The sequence below is a fragment of the Benincasa hispida genome, chromosome 11 (assembly GCF_027475165.1).
Source record: "Benincasa hispida cultivar pf3 chromosome 11, pf3_genome.v1.1, whole genome shotgun sequence".
Lineage (NCBI taxonomy): Eukaryota > Viridiplantae > Streptophyta > Magnoliopsida > Cucurbitales > Cucurbitaceae > Benincasa > Benincasa hispida.
The window spans coordinates 34,843,113-34,861,328 of NC_143488.1; the positions used below are offsets into that span (position 1 = coordinate 34,843,113).

At 35.6% G+C, this 18,216-nt stretch overlaps 1 protein-coding gene across 1 annotated transcript; it reads right to left on the reverse strand.

Moving 5' to 3' along the window:
* Positions 1-349: 349 nt before the first annotated feature.
* LOC120089889 (Ribosomal L29 family protein) lies at positions 350-2,829 on the reverse strand. The gene is made up of 2 exons (XM_039047316.2): positions 2,360-2,829; positions 350-712 (listed from the first exon to the last, which is right to left on the reverse strand). Exons 1-2 carry the CDS (start codon positions 2,687-2,689, stop codon positions 536-538), a joined length of 507 nt encoding a protein of 168 aa, XP_038903244.1. The 5' UTR covers positions 2,690-2,829; the 3' UTR covers positions 350-535.
* Positions 2,830-18,216: the final 15,387 nt, after the last annotated feature.

The following is an 18,216-nucleotide window of genomic DNA, read 5'->3' on the forward strand; positions in this document are numbered from 1 at the left end:
TAAAAATTTTGCTACATCAGTGAAATCTCAAATGTAGGAGACGTGGTTGCAAAACCATATTCTTAAATTGCTACTCATTTGCAAATTCACTAATTTTTTTTTTTTTTTTTGTCAAGTGGTTAAATTATTTTTTTTCCAAAAAAAAAAAGAAAAAAAGAAAAAAAGAAAAAAGAGGGATAGATAAGAGGTTCATGATCCTGAGTGGAGGGATCTATTATATATTAGACGCAAAATTAAGGACCTTTTAGTTTGGGGACCAAACTTAAATTTAACCTAAATATCAATTGAGTGCCTATAAATGGAATGGAATTTACCCTCTAACAGATAAGGGCAGTTCAGTTTGCATGGATTTATCTAAATTCAACATGATCCATCCACTTGAAATCTATTTCCATTTGTGCATAAGCTAAGTACAAGAATCAGAATTTTTAGAACCAAAAATAAAAATCTTTTAAAAAAAAGTTGTTTAAATGGCATTCTCAACAACTTCAAACTCATAATGCTACAACATTGGATGAGAGCTTATCTGATTTGATCAAGCAGATTTCTCTGCTTCTTCAGCTGCTGCTTCTTCCTCTCGCAACTTCTTCAGAGATGGAGGTGGTCTGACAACAATACTTTTCTTCCACTTTCTATCTAACTTTCTTGACAGCCTTTTCCCCACTCCCTCTTCAATCTCTCTCTCGCGTTTTACTGTTAACATCCGAGCAATCTGTCATTGAACAAACAACAACAAATAGTTCAAAACTCCGAGTTACATAAACCGTTCGATGCTCCAAGTCGAAAGGAAAGTTGTTAGGCAAGTCCAAACATTGGATGTATTACCCACGATGTTGCAATCTGAAAGTATGTGAAGATAAAATAATAACACTAAAGAGAGAAGAGAAACAATATGTAATATAAACTTCCTGACTGTCCCATATCAGCATACTACTGCATATATATCAGTGGATCTCTGCAATATTATGTTGCTAAGAAGTTATTTTCCACCCATTTTATTGAGAATTGGGATTGTCAAGCTCCATTCCTATGTTTATGACCCACACCACTAATCTCCAAGAAGGCTCCTAGTTTAATGGTGGAGAAATTATTCCATGAGACCTCCAGTTATCACATTGTCGCGACCTCATTGAATAATCTTTCCTAAAGTGGGCCTTGGAGTCAAAATCAAGTACTAAGTTACCTAGTTGGAGGCTTTTAACCAAGATTTTAGATGGTATCTACAAACAACTCGAGACCTTATGATGAAGCCGTGAGATTAGACTATAGATGCAAAAAGTTTGCTATCTAAATCTCAGACTTGATACCATAAAACTATGAGCATAGGCAAGTCTTACCACTATTGCAGTGTTAAACATCTCTCCATCATGATCATAAGAATTCATAATGTGTAAATAAATTATTTGCTGATCAACAACTTCTCATCATTCAGGGCTTTGGTTCAGTGCAACAGAGACAAGCCCAGCAGATAATTCTGATATCCATACCAAGCACCAAGCATGCAGAAGTTTTGGTATAAAGGTCATGAGAAGGCTACATATGCAGAAGTTTTGGTATAAAGGTCATGAGAAGGCTACATATGGTTCAAATGACAAAATCTCTCCTTTATGCGTTAAAAATTGTGATGCTTCCATGATCAGAATAGGTTTAGCTTCTCACATTAACCAACTTCATATAAAAAGACAAGTGATTCTGAACCAGAAAGGAATTATGATTTCCACATTTCTAGACTCATTCAAGCTTCAGCGGATTTGGGAATCTTAAACAAAATGTTAGCATTAAGACATTTAAGAGTTTTAGAAGATAGTGCTAATCTTGTCAAAAATGTAAAATCTATGAGGGAGCTATTTCTAATGAGTCATATTTGGAGTTGATCTTAGTTGAAAATGAAGTTGTTAAGCGTTAGAAATCCCAACTTCAATTACATCTTCTGATTCTAACTGGATTCTACGTTTCAGAGCACATCCTAACTGGATCTGTCTTCCATTCTTCCTCTAAATGTAATTTTTGTAACAATTTCCCAACATGGTGAAATATTGTTTTGGTTAATTTCTCAGGATTGTGGACTCAAATCTGCATCCTAAATTGATTCCTACAAAAATATATAGTTCTATAATCATTTTACTCTGCAGATTTTACTTATTCCTACACTTCTTCTCTTTTGACAGCAAACAATAGTCAGTAATCTTAGATCCCAACAGCTACAAATTCCCATTACTAGCCATTGAGCTCCAAAATTTAATCCTAACAATAAATTTAGCATCAGATAAGCAAAAATGTGGAGGATGGGAGACGGCAAAACGTATATGTTTGAACTCAAAATTAGTTTAAGAATCAATCAACGAGGGAAAAGAAGTACCCGTTTACGCATGCGGCGGAATTCACTAGACTTAAACTCATTGCGAGCTGATTTTTGAAGCCGAAGCATAAGAAGTTCACCCTTAAGATCGACGACCTCTTCCTTTATTTCCTCAGTACTTTTCGCTCTGATTTCCTTCAATTCCTCCTCCCTCTTGGCCATCATTACCACTGACGAATTGCGGCCTCCGGTACATGCCGTTTTAGGAGGAACGCGAAACGAAAATGGGAAACGGATTTGAAGGCCATTGAAGGAGGATTTGGAGGTTGAGGTAAGAACTTTTAAAGGGATAGAAACGGTCGAAGGCGAAGCAATTGAAAGGTTTATCATCTTCAGAGTCTGTGTACAGTGTGGTTTCGCTCAGTCACAACGCTTCAGGAAGAAGAAGAAGATAAGCTCGCTTGGCCCTTCTATTGTTATTTTTCGATCCTCTTTTCAGTTGCCTCTATTTACGCAAATACCCCTGATCCATCCATTTTATTGTTAAACATCACTTTTATTCCCTAAATTTTCATAAAACTAATAATTTAGTCTTTAAATTTTGATTTGTAACGATTTAGTCTTTGAACTTTCAATTTTATAATAATTTAATCTCTGAATTTTACTCTCTAATAATTTGGTCCTTGTACTTTAAAATTTGTAACAATTTAGTCCCTATTATAGAAATTAATGTTAAGATTTAATGAGATTTCTTACTCAAATAAATCGATAAATTAATTAAATACTCAAAATTTTTAATAAATACAAAGTTTACATTATAAAATAATAAAAAATGATATCTAGCTTTGATAAATTTATTTACGTAAGAGACTAAATTGTTATGAATTGAAAAGTTTATCATAGTTTAGAGACTAAATTGTTACAAGATTGAAAATTCAAGAACTAAATTGTTACAAACCAAAGTTTAAGAATGATATCATTACTTTCATAAAAGTTTAGGGACCAAAAGTGTTTTTTAACCTATATAATTTCAAAGTTAAAAGCACCCTTTTACACTTTTATTGTCCATTAATTACAAATCAATTTTAATCTAAAATCTAGTTTGTAATAATTTAGATTCATATGCTAATTTTGTAACAATTTTAGAATCTAAATTTTAGTATGTAACAAATTTAGTCTTTGTATTTTAAAATTTGTAATATTTAGTCTCTATCGTGAAAATTGATGCTAAGATTTAATAATATTTCTTGCTTAGGAGATGGATAAACTAATCAGGGATACAAGATGTATAATGACCCGACCTTTTTAGAACTCTGACAAGAGCCATTACTTCATAATTACACTTTCATATTCAAAACTTTTGACCTCTGAAGTAAAATTCAATAATAAAAAAATAGAGACAACTTCAAAATCAATTTATAAATTTAATAAAACAAATAAGCAAAATACTTATCTGAGGTCCCCTAAAAATATTTACAAAGAAATCGTTTAAAACATCAAAATTTTCTGTCTGACATTTAACTTTAGTTTCAAAACATTCAAATGACTAAAAAAACAGAGACCGAGTGGAAGCAATTTCTATTGTCCTTGTATGGCTCTATCACGGGTCTCTCCTGTCCCTCGTCGGTCCATTCCTATTGTTGTCTAAAAAACATAAAAGAAGAAAGAGTGAGTATAATAATACCCAATAAGTAATCCATTAATAGGCCCTCTAGGTTACTTGTTAATTAGTTTATCTAGGCATCAGTGTACATCCATATCATATCAGTCATAGTGATCCCGAAAGGTCACCAATCATAAACACGATCCCAAAGAAACACACATCAATCATAGTGTGTATCTCGGAAGCACACAAATCAGTCGTAAACATGAACCCGAAGGAACATGAATCAGTCATAGTTTGTAACTCGAAGGTGAAGGATCTCTTAACGAAGAGTTCCATGAGCGCATTTGGATCGCTCCAATTTCACTGTGACCGAAATACACCAAATATATCCGAATAAACAGTTATGCAAATATACAATAATTAACAATATGCTTTGAACAAGAAATAACAAGGGGGAGAGTTATCATACCAATTGAAGACGCTCTTCAAGCTTTGGAACTCAACGCAGCGGAAGACCTCTACCCGATCAACAAACGCCCAGCAGATGCGTCGGTTACAGCAACACGAACAATCGCAAACAAACGAACACAGTGGGGACGACACCACCAGAAAAGAGCCCTAGATATTCTCAAAGTGAGAACCCAAAATGTGGTCTTTGTTGAGATTGGTAGAGGTAGGGGGAAGAACTGATCGTGTAGACGATAAGCAAGTGGGAGAGAAAATGAAGCTATCGCATATCTAGATGCTTATCGCTTAGAAGAAACTACATGATCGTGTAGGTTTTACTGAACGGTCGTTTAGAAAAAGGTAGGTGATCGTTTAACAAACACAGCACACTATACGATCTTTTAAGAAAGCTAGTCGATCGATTAGGAATTAGTGTGTGATCGTTTAGGCGCGAGGTAGGCGATTGTTTAGGCGTGAGGTATGCGATTGTTTAGGCGTGAGGTATGCAATCGTTTAGGCGTTGAGCGACTATCGTATAGGCTCTCAACTTAAGCGATCATTTACGTTTCCACACCAAAGCAAAACATTCCGATCTTTTTCAAACCTTTCAAAATGAAACAAATCTCATTTTTATTCATTGATTATAATAACTGATGTTGTTTTTCCACTAACGCACGTCCGAGAGAGATTTTAGGTTAATTATCATATAATTGACCAATTAAATTATTAATAAATATAATCATATTATATTTTTACCCTATAGTTTGATATCACATATCTTCTATAGAAATTTCTCCTTTACTTGATATAAATCATATTTATATCTAATTTTCTCCAAAATAATGTATCTCATACATTTAGCTAGTTGTATCATATATAATTAACTAATCCAATTATATCATATATAATTGAACTTCCTCTTGTCAATTTGAACATTTCGAATTAACCCAAATACTGATTCTCGACTTTATCCAAGCTACCCAAGGGACCTAATGGAACTGTGGCTCGAAGCTCCAACGGTCCGTGAATAGCTGACTAAACTCTTTAGCCACGAGATTCACCATCCGTTAACTATCAGGCATTCCACTAAAGACCAACAACTGAACTCTTCTTACCACAGATATATTTCTGTGTCCATCGGATATAACCAATCATAAGTACGATGACCCTTCAAAGATGCTCGTAAGTACAGTTGGGCCAAATTACCGTTTTTTCCCTATAGTTACATCTCACTCCTTAAGTACCACTGATTCCTCTAATGAACAATACAACATAGTCCAACTATGTGTGAACACCTCTCAGGCCAAGAGAAGATGTGTGGCGCCACATCGTTCAAGCCCTGGAATCAGTCCTTAAGAAAGCTATCTATCTACTCACCCCTGCCTCGGGGAATGAGTGAATTCCATCTTGTGCAGCTGAGTTCCCAGCTCCCAAATCAGATGAATCCCCAAAATGGTAGGTTTGAATCGGCAACTTGGCCACTCGCACCCATACAAATCAAAGGACCTCCCTCAATGGCAGGAGCTCCCAACTCACTTAGGATTGAGGTCATGTTACCTATGGTCATCCTAGTGAAGTGAAGTCTCTGTCATGAATGGTGTTATATAACGAGATGTTAACACTTTGTGTTCAGGTCTTATATAAACTCTTTGTATAGGATGCCCCCGCTCGCTTGTCCCCAACACGAATGATCAGGATCAGACCATCTGTGACAAGTCACAACACTTGTGATCATTCCACAAAGCGGGCCGCATCCGTAGCGCAGTCAGTCGAGCAACGATGTAGATGTAATTGGGTAGACCATCTATAAAGCGGGTCCTTTTGAATGCATTCAGACAGAAAGGCTGACATAGATGTTATGGGTGGCATTTTTTTTTGTTTACATCTTATATTTAGGAATTTATCCATCTTCCATAAAGAAGCCGAATGAAACCAAAGTTTCACAAGATAAAGTTTTCCTCCTAAATCCATATACTACAGACCATTTTGGTTATCACTCAAGACACGATCCACTTGTATGTCACCACATACATGCTTGAGTTACATACAGATAACCAGAGATTTTAAGTTTATTGGTTTGTGGTAAAGCAAATAAAACATGCAACTGAGCAAAAACCAAGATGTGAAGTAAAATATCATATATTATACAACACAAGCGTTCGTACAAACAATTTACAAACTACAAGATACGAGACTTTAAGGCATCAACCCCAACAGAAGGTCCACAAATTAGTCGTAAACATGAACCCAAAGGAATATGCATTCATCACAATGTGTAGCCTAAAGGTCCATAAATCAGTCGCATGTTGGGTCGTATGTCCTAAAACTCGCAGTTTGTAAAAGTAAACTTATTTTGTTATCAACAAAGATGTTATTGAGGTTTATTCAATAAAGTTGTTATTGAATGTATGAATTACTCAATTCATTTTAGAAAGAGCCTAAATTCAATAAACTAAGATTCATGGCTATTACATGAGTACTTGGGCTTTATGTGGAGATATAAGAGTAGATCAAATGGTGGTTTACAAACCATTGAAGAGGCAATTCGAGCAAGGAGTTGCTAAATTGTGGAGGATTCTTCAAAGGTATGAATTTCATAAACTTTATTTCTTTAATATGTACATGCTTACTTAATTGGTAGAATTAGAGTGCTTAAGATCCAAATTGCTTTCGCTTGTTGATTGTCAACACTAACAGTTGGTATTAAAGCGTGATTTGAGCACTCAATTCATATTAATTTCAGCTTGGTGGGTGTTTTTCATAAGTTGTATGAAGTGAATACTGATATGGATAATTTCAGTTTTGGCATTAGATTCCTCTTCAATTCAATTATAATTGTTGTAATTGGCTCTTTGTTTATGGGCCTTAATGTGTGATTAAGAGGCTGTAAATTTGTTGGAGTTAATAGAGTTGCAATTAGGTTGTAATTGAAGAAAGAAGGAAGCAAGCTCAATAGCAGATTTGGAGATCTGAAGCTTATGCGGAGTAGCGTTGCAATGCTGCCCTTAGAGTTTTGCAACGCTGCCCTTATAGCGTTGCAACGCTATTCTTTAGATAGCCCAACAAAAAGGAGAAACATCTCAAAGTGTTACAATGGTATTTTGAAGTGTTGCAATGTTGTGCTTTACTCAGCCCAAAACGTGCACGCGAACGGACTGACGGTTCACCTGAACCAGTTCAGGTCAAGGAGGTCTGGTTCAACCAGTTTTAGACCGATTCAGGCCATTTTTGAGCCCTAGAGGTTCAGGTTGGGTTGGTTCGTGTGGTCTAGAGGCTTTTGAAGATTTTTTTTAATTTTTATTGTAATATTTCTTAGGTTGTTTGCTTGCTTAGGGTGCCAAAATTGGTCCATATCAGTGTGTTTAATTATTTATGCATTATGAATGTATGTTATAATTAAATAAATCTTGTATGTGCATATTGTATGCCATGTATATTTGAAATCCCACCATAGGAAGTATATGACATGCATTGAAAGCATGTTCTAAATGGTTATAATATATAGTATGCATGTATTAGGGTTTCATGTTTTAATATAAAGTGCTAATTGTGAACTGCTTGATGTATGTTATGGATGAAAAGCATACTACAATTTTATAATTTTTTATAAAAGTGAATTAGACATTTAAAATCCATAACAAAGATAAGATGCATGTTCACCTAGGGTTAACAAATAACAACTTGTTTTAAATAGTTAAAATAGGTCGTTGTCTTGTAAAATTTTGGTTACAAACTCACCCGGGCTAAAATCTTGTTTAAAGCTGGAGGTACTTAAGTTGACAATTTACGGAACACCTGCTACCTAGGGATTTTAGCTGGTTCTTGAGTGTTGTTAACACGGTTTTATGAGCATGTGTGAGAAATGTGAAGTAATAAAAATGATTTATCACCTAGACATCGTAGGTTAAATCCAAATATAAATGTTATACTTGGATAAACACCTAGACTTAGGTGTTTATTAGTTGGAATATACCTAAGTAAATATTTACCTAAAACAAATAGAACACTTCAGTGGAAAATTAATAATATATACGATATATTATTGTAACGACCCGACCTCCTAGGACAGGTAAGACCGTTACTAAAATAAATGCATGCACAGAGTTTAAAACGACGCTCAGTTATTTGAAATAAATGTTAATTAAACAAGAGAAGTTCATAAGGCATTTATTAAATGCAATTGTTAAAACAGTTAATAGGGTACCCAAAATTCTTAAAGGCTAATCAAAGGCATATAAAAGAAATAATCCTTAGTAATAAATTTTAAACAGTAAAACCAAATAACAAATTTCAAGATGCGGAAGCGAAAAGGTCTAGTCCCAGTGACACGATCACGAATTCCGCTGTGCCATCGCCGGTACATCTTTACCTTTTCCTGAAACATCATCATAAGAAAGAATGAGTATGAAACACTCAGTAAGTAACCCTACCACTAGGGTCAGGCTAGGCATCTATGTCCTCTAGATACCCGCATATGACACATAAACATATGGAACAAACAAGAGACTAAGTCCTATCCTATTTTTGTTAAGTATACCCACTATCTGGTGAATCCCGAAGGAAACAAAAACTTGTGAATCTCGAAGGAAACACAAACTGGTGAATCCTGAAGGAAACACAAACTGGTGAATCCTGAAGGAAACACAAACTGGTGAATCCCGAAGGAAACACAAAACTGGTGAATCCCGAAGGAAACACAAAACTGGTGAATCCCGAAGGAAACACAAACTGGTGAGCATCTAACTAATCAATGAAGATATTCACACAATATCAACGTTCTAAGAATCAATATTGTATAATTCTAAAACATACATGAAAATCCTTGATACCATGGCTTCATCACATACACATGATTCATAACAACATATTATACAACATTCATGTATACCTTACATCATAATTCCACAACATGCAAGTATGCCTCAATACCAGCAGATCAGACATCGACATATGAAAACACATACTATCACATACTAATGATCAAGTACTTAGGTTTGTATGTAAACAAATCAGAACTCGTGCCAGAACATACTTTGATTCAGGTCATACTGTCAATCAACATGCTAACATTTACCATAACATACACTCATCATGCTAGCAACTAAAGCCTGGCCCGTGGGCAGTTCTAGTGGTAAGATTACTTACCTCAATCAAAACTTTATGGATAACGAAGCTCCGACAGCCAAACTATAACGGCAACTAAAAGTAGCGGCCCTAACACTGAAAACAACTCAAACAATTTCAGTTTAACCATAACAGCAACACTTCAGACCCAAGTCCAAAATATTCAAAAACTTACTCAAAGGATGAAGGTCACTTTCAGTTTCCCTTAATGGTGCTCCCTCTAAATTCCAAGTTTCGCTAAAACTCACCTTCAAATAAAAACCCAACAACTGTGAATCAAAATGACGAAACCCAATGTTAATGGCTAAGAGATCGAACCAAGCTACCACAACCTTACCTAGAACAGGTCCGACGGCGACAAGAAAGACGGCCAACGACGGTTCTGGGTCTGGCGAAGTTTGAAGAAGCGGTAGCTGGTCGAATCTGAGCCGGTGAGGTGCGAGGGAACGGTAGCTGGACAGATCTGAGCCGGTGAGGTGATGCGATTGATGAAGAATCTCTCTCGCGCAGCAGCGGTTCTGATGAGACAGTGAAGGGAAGCGCGGCGTTCGGATCTGAATGGCAGTGAGGGAGGCGCACGTCATTCAGAATGGTAGCGAGGGAGACGCGGCGGCGAAAACTGGGCAGTGAGGGAAATGACGTTCGTGGGTTTGGGAGGAAAGAAGAAGAAAAAAATTGGGGGAGTTTTGCCGTTTGAGGAAGAAGAAGGAAAGTGTTGGTGGGGTTTTTTTTAAAAAAAAAAATTAATAATAAATGTAGGATTGATGGGGGTTTTAAAATATAATAATTAAAAAGGAAAGTGTAATTATAATAATTTCTTTCTGTTTCGAAAGGAAAATTAATTCTTGCCATAACCTTCACATTGAAATTCAAAATTTAATAATTTTAATTTTTCTGCCAAACTTAAATTCCCACATTTATACTTAAGATCCAAAATTCCAAAAATGCCCTTCGACCAAGCAATTATTGAATTACCAAGGATAACGTTACTGAAATTACATTATTATATAAAAAAAAATGTGTGGGATGTTACATTCTTCCTTCCTCAAAGAACTTTTGTCCTTGAAAGTTAAAACACTTCGGGTGTTACATTCTTCCCTCCTCAAGGAACTTTCGCCCTCGAAAGTTCATTCTTGAAAAAAGCTCTGGGTACTGAGCTTTTATTTCATCCTCTCGCTTCCAGGTGGCTTCCCTGAACTGGTGGTTCTGCCATAAAACTTTCACAAAAGCAATTTCCCGACGGCGCAATGTCTTAACTTCTCTGGTAAGGATCTCTATGGGCTTCTCCCCGTAGCTCAAGTTATCATTCAATCGTAAGGGCTCGTAGTCAACTACGTGGGACGGATCTGTCACATACTTCCTTAGCATCGAAACATGGAAGACATCATGAACTAAAGACAATGCTAGGGGCAAAGCCTGGTAAACTACGGGGCCAATTTACGCCAAGACCTCGAAAGGCCCAATGAACCTCAGACTCAGCTTCCCTTTCTTGCCAAACCTCATAATACCTTTCATGGGTGCCACTTTTAAGAACACTTTCACCCCAGTCTCAAATTCCAAGTCCTTACGTCTTACATCGACATAGCTTTTCTATTTTTGCTCTAAGATTGTTGCGTATGAGCCCTGATCTTCTGTAATGCCTTATTCGTGGTCTGCACCAATTCAGGTCCTAACAACTTCCTGTCACCAACCTCACCCTAGCATACTGGAGACTTGCAACTCCTTCCATAGAGGGCCTCAAATGGCAATGTGCCAGTGGCAGGCTGATAGCTATTATTATATGCGAATTCCATTACTACAGGTGAGAGTCCCAACTCCCTGAAAACTCTAGTGCACAAGCACACAACATATCTTCCAATATCTGGTTCAGACGTTCTATTTGACCATCAATCTATGGGTGAAAAAAATTGTACCAAAATCCAATCGAGTACCCAATGCTAACTGAAGACTTTTCAAAAACTAGATTCAAAACGAGGGTCATCGTTTGACATAGCTAAAACTAGTACCAAAAGAGGTGTAACAACCTCTTCCAGAAATAACTATGAAACTTAAGATGTTGAAAATCAGCAACACTTCTACACGTCCGAGCTGAGAACTGTGAAAACAGTCATGAAGTTAAGAAAGTCTTATCCACTAAAAACATACGTTTGAACTTACCATTTTTTCACCAGGAAAACTTCATATGTGCAGTGAAGAAACTGGTCATACTATATAATGCATCATCTAAAGATACATACCAGAATAAATCTAGTCAACTGAAAACTGCTTCTACTCTAGAAGCGCCAACTGTGATGTCTTTCCTAAGGTCTACATATCTTAGAATAACTATGTCTAATTAAGTCTCACATTCATGAGAAACTCATCATGAGGCTCTATGTTGTCATGGGCTATAAAACTTGCTTGAGCCATCCTCATATTATTCTTTAGTCTTGAAACAATCACATATCATTACTTAGACCCCGCTGCGAACGAGTCTGGAATTTCCCTCGAAAATGAGGTTTTAAAGTCCCTGGATGCTAAAGCATAAGTCAATTGATAATACATTTTCATAACCTCATAATAACCGTAATTGATCCTTGAAGTCATTTTTTTTTTAGCGATAAAACCTTTTTGATTCATAAGTCCTAGCTTGGATTACTCATACTCCCTAAAGCTAGTTAACTCATTGCCCATACAAGAGAATATATACTATCTTGTAATACTCCAAACCCACTTTTAGTAACTTCTAACTATCAACTCAACTTTATTGCCAAGTCTATCCCTTACACCAATGGTTATATTGGAAGATCCAACTTACTTACTTTTGTGCATATACTATTATTGTCTACCTCGAGTTGGATTATTTTCTTTTCTCAATCAACTTGATGGTCTTTCTAGTTCATGTTTCCAACTAGCACACAAACTCAAAATCCCTTAAAGCTTACTAATGCCCTCAATGATTTACCTCTTAACTAATGAAGCCTCAACATACCATCTCAATAGTTCTCGATCATCTACTGTTACTAGTAACTCTATTTTAACTTATCCCTTCTCAACCTTTTATTTCGGTAACAGATTCTTGTGTTAAAACAAAGTTCCATACCAATCACCTACCTAAGCTATCTTTCCATCGTTAACATATTGTCCTAAAGTTCCACATGACAATGAGGTATTCTTCTTTTACACCAAAACAAATACCTTGTAACCCTCTTATCAAGCCTTCAAACCATACTTAACTAGGTGTTTCGAACACATTAAATTCCTTTCTCTTTCCAAAAAGTAAACTTCCTTGGATACTTCTCTCTCCTTTACACTTATCTTTAATAAAACCACTAAATTCAAGACACTTTTTTTTCCCACTGTCCAATTGAAACATAATCTCTTTACTAAATTATATTTTACTTAACTCCTCCATAAATCTTATATCTCTCACTAAGAATTTCCATCTTGTAGAATTCTCCTTTGCTAATTTTCATGCTTTTAGACTCTGAAAGACTTTTGTTTGTTCAAATTTGCCCAACTTGGATCTCATCACAATAACGCTATGAATTTAATCTAGGTACTCTAAAATAATCCTTCAACCCAAACAAATAACACCTTGCTTTTATACCCTTTAAGTCCAAATTCATGCCTAACTATTTTGACTTTCTTTAATGATATCAACTTAGCTAGATATTCCAAAAGAATTCTTCATATCATCACATATACTTTGCCTACCCCATCAAGTCGTAGTATTACCCAAATGATTATGACTTATGAATCCTCTCTAAAATTCTTCTCGAAATGTTGGGTTCTTAATACCTCAAAACTTTCAATAAATTTATAGACTCTTTTTCTTTTCCTCCTTATTCATAAACAACTTTTAACCTTATACTTGAGTACTGGCCTGTGGATTTATACTACCACCGATTGCACTATCCAACACAAAAACATAACATTAGTCCTTGATCAATTCTTGTCTCGACAATTTTATTCATTGGCTTAAACATTTAAATACCTTCATTCTTAAATTATCATAACTCTACATAGTTTCATAAATCTTTAGCATCTCTAAACCGAGGCATATATTTGTTCGTTCCTAACATAATTTCCATGAGATTAACTAGTACCAAATGACCTCATAATTTACTCTATTTTACTTTTCTCCTTTTGTAGTGTCGTACCTGATAATCCTCTTATAATAAATTCTAACGAGTCACTGACCTAGTATTAGAACATAACTGGTGCATTTAAGCTAAACAAATATTTTAATGCACAACTATCATAAAACTTGTAATTGATAAGACGTGCCTAGCGATGACGAGGAATCCGTTCATGGGCCACAGAGACAATCTAGACTTACATAGTAAGTCAGTCTACAGAACCCAAAACATGGGCTCTGATACCAACTGTAACGACCTGACCCCCTAGGACTTAGGTAAGGCCGTTACTAAAATAAATGCATGCACAGAGTTTAAAACGACGCTCAGTTATTTGAAATAAATGCTAATTAAACAAGAGAAGTTCATAAGGCGTTTATTAAATGCAATTGTTAAAACAGTTAATAGGGTACCCAAAATTCTCAAAGGCTAATCAAAGGCATATAAAAGAAATAATCCTTAGTAATAAATTTTAAACAGTAAAACCAAATAACAGATTTCAAGATGCGGAAGCAAAAAGGTCTAATCCTAGTGACACGATCACAAATTCCACTGCACCATCGCCGGTACATCTTTACCTTTTCCTGAAATATCAGCATAAGAAAGAATGAGTATGAAATACTCAGTAAGTAACCCCACCACTAGGGTCAGGCTAGGCATCTATGTCCTCTAGATACCCGCATATGGCATATAAACATATGGAACAAACAAGAGACTAAGTTCTATCCTATTGTAGTTAAGTATGCCCACTAACTGGTGAATCCCGAAGGAAACACAAAACTTGTGAATCCCGAAGGAAACACAAACATGTGAGCATCTAACTAATCAATGAGGATATTCACACAATCTCAACGTTCTAAGAATCAATATTGTACAATTTTAAAGCATACATGAAAATCCTTGATACCATGGTTTCATCACATACACATGATTCTTAACAACATATTATACAACATTCATGTATACCTTACACCATAATTCCACAACATGCAAGTATGCCTCAACACCAGCAGATCAGACATCGACATATGAAAACACATACTATCACATACTAATGATCAAGTACTTAGGTGTGTATGTAAACAAATCAGAACTCGTGCCAAAACATACTTTGATTCAGGTCATACTGTCAATCAACATGCTAACATTTACCATAACATACACTCATCACGCTAGCATATAACTAAAGCCTGGCCCGTGGGCAATTCCAGTGGTAAGATTACTTACCTCAATCGAAACTTTATGGATAACGAAGCTCCAACAGCCAAACTATAACGGCAACTAGAAGTAGCGGCCCTAACACTGAAAACAACTCAAACAATTTCAGTTCAACCAAACAGCAACACTTCAGACATAAGTCCAAAATATTCAAAAACTTACCAAAGGATGAAGGTCACTTCCAATTTCCCTTAACGGTGCTCTCTCTAAATTCCAAGTTTCGCTAAAACTCACCTTCAAATAAAAACCCAACAACTGTGAATCAAAATGACGAAACCCAACGTTAATGGCTAAGAGATCAAACCAAGCTACCACAACCTTACCTAGAACAGGTTCGACGGCGACAAGGAAGACGACCGACGACGGTTCTGGGTCTGGCAAAGTGTGAAGAAGTGGCAACTGGTCGAATCTGAGCCGGTGAGGTGCGAGGGAACAGCAGCTGGATAGATCTGAGCCGGTGAGGTGCTGCGATTAACGAGGAATCTCTCTCGCGCGGCGGCGGGTCTGATGAGACAGTGAAGGAAGCACGACGTTTGATTTGAATGGCAGTGAGGGAAGCGCACGTCGTTCGAAATGGTAGCGAGGGAGACGCGGCGATGAAAACTGGGCAGTGAGGGAAACGACGTTCGTGGGTTTGGGAGGAAAGAAGTGTTGGGAGGAAAGAAGAAGAAAAAATTGGGGGGGTTTTGCTGTTTAAGGAAGAAGAAGGAAAGTGTTGGTGGGGTTTTTTTTTAAAAAAAAAAAAAAAGATAATAATAAATGTAGGATTGATGGGGGTTTTAAAATATAATAATTGATGGGGTTTTAAAATATAATAATTAAAAAGAAAAGTGTAATTATAATAATTTCTTTCCGTTTCGAAAGGAAAATTAATTCCTGCCATAACCTTCACATTGAAATTCAAAATTTAATAATTTTAATTTTTCCGCCAAACTTAAATTCCCGCATTTATACTTGAGATCCAAAATTTCAAAAATGCCCTTCGACCAAGCAATTATTGAATTACCAAGGATAACGTTACTGAAATTACATTATTATATAAAAAAAAAAGTGTGGGATGTTACAATTATTCTTAGCTCTCACTTCCCTAAGAGTTCACACCTTGAGATTCATGCTCGGCTTCGTGTCACCTAGTAAGTGACCTCTATTCGGAAAGTGTTTGCATGGGTCAATAGCAAAGTGAATAGGGGAAGTAGTTTATAGTAAGTGGGTGAAGGATGTGTGTCAACATATCTTGCGGTCTCTTCCATTAATTTGGACCATGAGATTCTTATGTTGCGCCTACTTGTTGTTTTTAGGCGACATAAGCTAGTCGTTTTTCCGGCGGCTATTCCCTCGGAGGGTTGTAACATGAGATTCAGAACAACTCAAGCTTCAGAAATGGATAGGATTTCTTAGGTCCATTCCCAACCTTAGCTTTCCAATTCGGTAGCATCATTGAGATCGACCTTTAAGGTCTAAAAATGGAGGATTACACTTGCAAGAGTTACTAAATGTTAGTAAGTTCTTGACAAAAAAAAAAGGTAACTAAAGGACTATATGAATAAGAGTTATTCTGGAGTTAGTATTTAGTCAAGAATGTTTTGCTTTGGTGAACGAGTATTTGATTACCCCTCGGTAGTATCTATTATGACTCACTAAATTATTGTTGTAAATAAATAATGAAATTTGGGTACATTATTACTTTTGCTAAAATTTTATTGGGTTTAAAAACAATTTACTGATTAGAATTTGTTTATATTTTTCAGCATGTCGTATTCTTCTAAATTACTTGCTTCAAATAAATTTAACGGTATTAATTTTTCAACATGGAAATCAAATATAAACATAATACTAGCAGATGATGATTTAAAATTCGTTTTAACATAGGAATGTCCTCGATCTTCTAACTTATCTACAAACCAAAGAGTTTGGAATGCATATGATATATGGATTAAGGCAAATGAAAAGGCCCGAATCCATATCTTAGCAAATATATCCGATATACTAGTTAAGAAATTCGAGAACATGGTTTATGCTAAAGAAATCATGAATCCATTATAGACATTGTTTGGACAATTTATCAAGAACGATATTCTCGAAGAAGTTTATAACTATGACATAAACGATAGAACTTCTGTTAATTAACAAGTTCTAAATATGTTAGAAGTAATAAACACGAATGTCATACATGAGAAAACTAAGAAAGTGCAACAAAGTAAATATGATTTACTTGTCATTGAGACGTATTTAGTGGAAAATGATAAATTAACCTGGATATTAGACTCAAATGTTGCTAATCATTTTTGCGCTTTCACTCAAGAAACTAGTTTATGAAGGTAGCTTACAGAAGGCGAAACAACCTTTAAGGTAGGGATCAAGGAGGTTGTCTCAACTAAAGCAGTAAGAGATATAAAGTTATTTATTGAAAATAGATTCATTTTACTTGAAAATATTTAGTACATTCCTACCATGAGAAGGAATATAATATCTATCTCATGTTTGCTAGAACAAAAGTATAAAGTCTCTTTTGAAGATAATGAAATGTTCACTATTTTATCTTCAAAAGGTATTAAAATATGTTATGCAAAACCGGAAAATAACTTATATGTGTTAAAACCAATTGAGATAAAAGTTGTTTTAAATATAGAGATGTTTAAATAGCTGAAACTCAAAATAAGAAATGAAAAATTTCTCTTAATACCTATCTTTGGCAGTTAAGACTTAGCCACATTAATCTCAATAGAATTGGGAGATTGATAAGAGTGGACTCCTTAACCAGTTAGAAGACAACTCTCTACCACTTTGTGAGTCTTGTCTTGAAGGTAAAATGACCAAAAGATCTTTTATGGGAAAAGATCTTAGAGCCAAAAAACTCTTAGAGCTCGTACATTCAAACCTCTGTGGTTAGATGAATGTCAGAGCACGAGGAGGGTATGAATATTTCATCAGCTTTATTGATGATTATTCTAGATATAACTATATTTACCTAATGCATCATAAATCTAAAACTCTTGAAAAATTCAAGGGATATAAGGCAAAAGTTGAGAACCAATTAGGTAAAAAAATTAAAACACTTCGATCAGATCGAGGTGATGCATAAATGGACCAAAAATTCCATGACTATTTGATAGAACACAGAATTCAGTCTCAACTCATAGCACCTGGAATACCTCAACAGAATGGTGTAAAAGAAAGGAGAAATAGAACCCTGTTGGACATGGTTCGTCCAATGATGAGTTATGCTCAGTTGCCTAATTCATTTTGGGACATGCAGTAAAGACTGTTGTGTATATTTTAAACATGGTTCCCTCAAAAAGTGTTTCAGAAACACCTTATGAGTTATGGAGTGGGCGTAAAGGTAGTTTAGTCACTTCATAATTTTGGGATATCCAACACATGTACTGGTACAGAACCCAAAGAAA